This window comes from Chelonoidis abingdonii, chromosome 21, assembly GCF_003597395.2.
Source record: "Chelonoidis abingdonii isolate Lonesome George chromosome 21, CheloAbing_2.0, whole genome shotgun sequence".
NCBI lineage: Eukaryota > Metazoa > Chordata > Testudines > Testudinidae > Chelonoidis > Chelonoidis abingdonii.
This window is the reverse complement of record NC_133789.1, coordinates 10,495,748-10,501,031: the sequence shown is the minus strand read 5'-3', so window position 1 is coordinate 10,501,031 and position 5,284 is coordinate 10,495,748. Positions and strand designations below refer to the sequence as shown.

General features: G+C 52.8%; 1 protein-coding gene across 1 annotated transcript in view; it reads left to right on the top strand.

Moving 5' to 3' along the window:
- Positions 1 to 5,284, top strand: part of CRHR1 (corticotropin releasing hormone receptor 1) — an 86,573-nt gene that overhangs the window by 17,081 nt on the left and 64,208 nt on the right. Inside the window, exon 2 of the mRNA XM_075059573.1 lies at positions 2,697 to 2,781. Coding sequence (XP_074915674.1) covers positions 2,697 to 2,781 — 85 coding nt within the window. The remainder of the gene's footprint in view (positions 1 to 2,696; positions 2,782 to 5,284) is intronic.

Below are 5,284 nucleotides of genomic sequence, written 5' to 3'. Positions count from 1 at the left end.
GGAGGTCCAGTCCGCTCCTTGGGGTACCGGGCGTCGGGAGGTCCAGTCCGCTCCTTGGGGTACCGGGCATCGGGAGGTCCAGTCCGCTCCTTGGGGTACCGGGCGTCGGGAGGTCCAGTCCACTCTTCGGGGTACTGACCGTCGGGAGGTCCAGTCCACTCCTCGGGGTATCGGGTGTCAGGAGGTCCAGTCCGCTCATTGGGATACCGGGCGTCAGGAAGTCCAGTCCACTTCTCGGGGTACTGGGCGTCAGGAGGTCCGGTCCGCTCCTTGGGGTACCAGGTGTCGGGAGGTCCAGACAGCTCCTCCACAGGCCGAGCGTCAGGAGGCTCAGTCAGCTCCTCTGGGTACTGGCCCCAGGGGAGGTCCGGCCAATACCCCTCCGGATACCAAGCCCGGGGTAGGTTGGGCCCGGCGGGAGCTCGGGCCCCAGCGTCTGCCTTCTCCGGCAGCCTTCTCCTAACTGAGCGCTGGGGCTGGGCTTTTGTACTTCCTGTCCCACCCCTTGACTTCCGGGGGGCGGGGACAGGCGGAGTGAGGCCCCCTCGCTACAAGGAGCCTATATAAGAAAAAGCCCCAAATATCAGGACTGTCCCTATACAATCAGGACATCTGGTCATCCTACTTCTCTATCCCCTAAATCCCCCTCCTCAGTCTAAGAATAGAACCCTGGAGTTCTGACTCTGGTTCCCTGCTTTAGCCACTAGTCCCTTCTCCCATCCCAGACCTAAGAACAGAACCCAGGAGTCCTGACTCCCCTGATCGAGGCTCTAAACCAGGGGTTGGCAACCTTTCAGAAGTGCTGTGCCGAGTCTTCATTTATTCACTCTAATTTAAGGTTTTGCGTGCTGGTCATACATGTTAACGTTTTTAGGTCTCTTTCTATAAGTCTATAATATATAACTAAACTATTGTTGTATGTAAAGTAAATAAGTTTTTTCAAATGTTTAAGAAGCTTCATTTTAAATGAAGTTAAAATGCAGAGCACTCCGGACCAGTGGCCAGGACCCGGGCAGTGTGAGTGCCACTAAAAATCAGCTTGCGTGCCGCCTTCGGCACACGTGCCATAGGTTGCCTTCCCCTGCACTAAAACCTTCCACTCCCTCATTGTAACACTAGGCAAACCCACGCTGCCAATGGAACACGACTTGCCCTCGGACAACCTCCTTCGTCGCAAGTGACTGAGGACCGAGCCCAGGCTGCTTTGCAATGAGCAGAGCCTGACGCTGAACGTCCTGCCACGAGGGGAGGGCTTGCTAAATGACCTTCCCGGGCCATTTCTGACAAGCATCCCAATTATTTATCTTTGTCAGAGGGAGGCAGTTTTATTCCGGGGACCTGGAGCTCAAAGCTCACCTCAACAAACCGCACGACAGAACATCAGGATGTAACGCTGCACCTGAAGAAATCAAAGGCGCTGCCTCTCTCCGCCAGCGGCTGCAGTCGAAGGACAGCGCTTTCCTGGCATCTTGCTTTACCACGGGCCAGAATTTTCCCAGGTGCCCATAAATAAGGCAGGACAGACGGGTCAGTGGCGAGGGGGCCAGCCTGCGTTTTAGGAGACCTGCGTTAGTGTCCGCTGTGGTACATGCTCTCTGTCTGACTGCAGGCGGGTGATTTTATTCCAGTTTAACGACTCCATTTTGGAAGCACACTAATCATTGAAGAATAAAAGTGACTTTTACTCCATATTGGAGTGTCCACACAGGTAGTGGTGCCAGAGCAGCTCGTTCTACAATAGCAGTTCTGGGTGATTTCCCCAGTCAGACAAGCCCTTGGGTTTTGCTTTGGACATCCACCAACTTTAACCAGGTTTGTGACTGTCTGTAGCTCAAAGACCCGCCTGATGGACGCCATTAACATCTTCCAGCATAACAATGTAGTAAAAGTCTGTGATTTTATTAACAGCACTGTAGAATTTATCATTTGTCTTCCATAAGGGAACAGGGTTTGAATGTGAAGACTGCTTTGCAGGCTTTCTCTCTCACCGCACCATGGTACCTGCAACTGCTAAGGCTGAACAGGAAGATGATAATTGTTGTGCCATTGCTAAATAGGGTCAGAGTAGGTTGCAATGTGATTCCTGCGGCTGTGGTGGGTCAGAGTAGGTTGCAATGTGTTTCCTGGGGCTGTGGTGAGTCAGAGTAGGTTGCAATGTGATCCCTGGGGCTGTGGTGGGTCGGAGTAGGTTGCAATGTGTTTCCTGGGGCGGTAGTGGGTCAGAGGAGGTTGCAGTGTGATTCCTGAGGCTGCGATGGGTCAGAGTAGGTTGCAATGTGATCCCTGGGGCTGCAGTGGGTCAGAGTAGGTTGCAGTGTGTTTCCTGGGGCTGTGATGGGTCAGAGTAGGTTGCAGTGTGATCCCTGGGGTGGTGGTGGGTCAGAGTAGGTTGCAGTGTGATCCCTGGGGCGGTGGTGGGTCTGAGAGTCATCCCAGGAGCAATTCCTCTGGCTCCAGGGGTATTATGCCAAGGATGGATTTGGCTCTGAGCAGCTCATTGGGCCAGGATCAGGTGGCTTTGTGCACAGTCCTCACCCAGCGAGGGCTGATACAAGGGAAGGTCTCTGAGGCCCCATCAGGAGGCTAGGACAATATGACCAAAGCAAACCTTAGTTACGTACGTGAGATCAGAATCGTCCACTGTAACGGCCACCCACAGCCCTAACAGCGCTTGCTTCCTCCTCTTCTGTCTGCAGATATTTATCCTCTGGATTAGCCCCATCTCGGCTTCCATCCAGGATCAATACTGTGAGAATTTACCTCCGAGCAGTAACACCACTGGTAAGCACGCTACCTGCCCTCCCCTTCACCAACCTCCCTGTCCCGTCTAGCTTTGTTCCTGGAGTTGCCGAATGGACATTAGCGATCAGGTTCTCCACTGGGGTAAGGGCTAGTTGGGCTGAAGGGCTCTGGGGTTCCGCGGGGGTCAAATCGCCCATACTGCAAACTTCAGGGAGTTTGTGTCCTGTGTGTTAGAACTTGACTCCCAGCTCTGGCTCAGACCTCGCCCCAGTAGTTACAAGGACACCCCGAGATAGATTCTGGACGGGGTCTCTAAGTGGTGCAGCATAGACCTCCCAGCCTTCCGTTCTTGGCGTTGTGGGGCTCAGAGACTTCAATCCACCTTTCTGCCCTCCTAGGACTGGGATGCTCCATGGGCTGGAGAGGCCCTCAATGTACCTCAGCCAGCCCCAGGGGGTGGCGGGGCTTTTAAGCTCCTTTATGCTACTCTGGTCCTTGTACACAGGGGACTGCACACCAGCTGAGAACTGGCGGAGTGCAGACATGTTCCCTCTCGCTCCCTCCTGCCCCCTACGCTAGAGGGGCGCCAGAGCTTTGTGTCCGCTCAGCGCTCCCTACAGTGGGGGTGGGACATCTCTGCTGGCCAATTAGACCCACATTACATCACCCATATTTTGGGTGTTCGCCCTGCACTATTGATCATCAGCCTCGTCGCCAGTAGAAAACTCTAGGCAGAAGGAGGCGGTGAGCAGCGGGCGAGAGTTATCTCAGAGCAGGAGACACAGGGTGTGTCCACATTGCACACAAGCCCCCACTTCCATCCACACACCTGTCAGTCTGACTGGCACCAAGGACCCGATTCCTCCGATCCTGCTTGGGGCGTGGGTCAGAGCCCACATCCCGCTATGACTCAGGTCCAAGCCCTGTCATTTTGCAGTGTGGACGCAGGCGAAGCCACAGACCCAAGTCAGAAGGTCTGCGTAGTGCAGCGCGGATGCATGTGCATGGCTGTGAGACCCAGATCTGGCCATTGCAAACCCAGATTTACCGTGAAGCATAGACATTCAAGCGTGAGCTTGGAAACACTGAGTCCCACCGACCAGGGCTTGGGGTGCAGTGTAGACGTACCCACAGAAACCCAGAATGTCAGCCTCTGAGAGGACTCAGAGACAGAAGCAGCAAGGTAGAGCTGGTGGGAGCTGAGTTTGAAGGGGGAGCAGTAACTGAGCAGGGAGCTTGGAAGAAAACTGTTGGTGGGAACGGAGCAAAACTCAGGACCCCCAGGGACGAGAAGGCTCAGGCAGTGGCCCCTCAGAAAGGGGATGCTCCAACTGGGTCAGCAGAAGCCAAGCCCAGAAGCCAGATGGTTCTTGTAGGACGGTGGATCCTGCTGAGAGGGGTACAGGCATGGAGGAGCCAGACAGTGCAGGAGGGGGAGCTGCCTGGGGAAGGTACTGGACAATGGGGCCCTCAATCAGGGCCAAAAGGAACTGGTAACAAAGTGCTGCTATTGACCCTTGGGTGGGTGACTTGGAGGTGATGTCTCTGGAGAGGGGAATGGAAAAAACCCTGCAGTATCTTTCTTTATTGTGGGAATTGGAGAATGGGTTTTATTACAAGGTTGGGGGTGGGGAGGAGTTGCTGCACTGTATGTGAATAAATGATGCCCAGAGGCAGGCTTTGTGTTGGACACAGAGAGATTATGTTCCTTTCTTGGGCACACAAAAGGGGAAACTGAGGCAGGCACACTTCTTGTGCCATGGCCTGAGGCTGGAGGGTGCCTCAGGTGGGGGCTCGCTCTATCACAAGTTGGAAATGTACTTCTACAAAAAATGAAAGATGAGATTATCACCTAATCCCATGACTTCAAGAGCTGGGGCTTTACAAAAAAAACCCACTAAATGTCATGAGAGTTGTGATAGCACTGGGTGAGCTGTCAACACTGAGTTTGGGCCAGATCCTCAGCCAACATAAGTCAGCATAGCTTGGGTGAAGTCTATGGAGTGACACTGATTTACACCAGGGAAGGGTCTCCTGTCTCTCTCTCCCACTTCAGGCACTGAGAAATCCCCTCCAGGGGACACAGCTAACCTTTGGTAAGGTGAGAGAACCAGCTCACTGGGCCTGCTGTATAGCCAAACGTTTCTCCTCTCTATAGCCTGCAATTGGTTTTGAAAGCAGATCTGAGCAAATCTGATTTTTCCATTCACTAGCCATTAAAAAAAAAAACATTATTGGTCTTGGTTGAAGAATTAATGTTCAAAGCGCATATTGGCAATCAAAAGATAAAAACACAGGTCAAATGAAACGCTTATCATTTGGATTCTGAATTTCTAAACTTGTTTGATTTTTTTTTTTAATTACAGTCTAACGATCATAGAAGATTAGGGTGTGAAGAGATACCTGTTGGTATCTAGTCCACCCCTGGCTCAAAGCAGGACAGACACAAGCTGAATTATTCCAGCCGGCCTTTTCAAGCCTGACCTTAAAAAACTCTAAGTAACCTTCCAGTGCTTCACAACCGGGCGATGGCATCTGCATT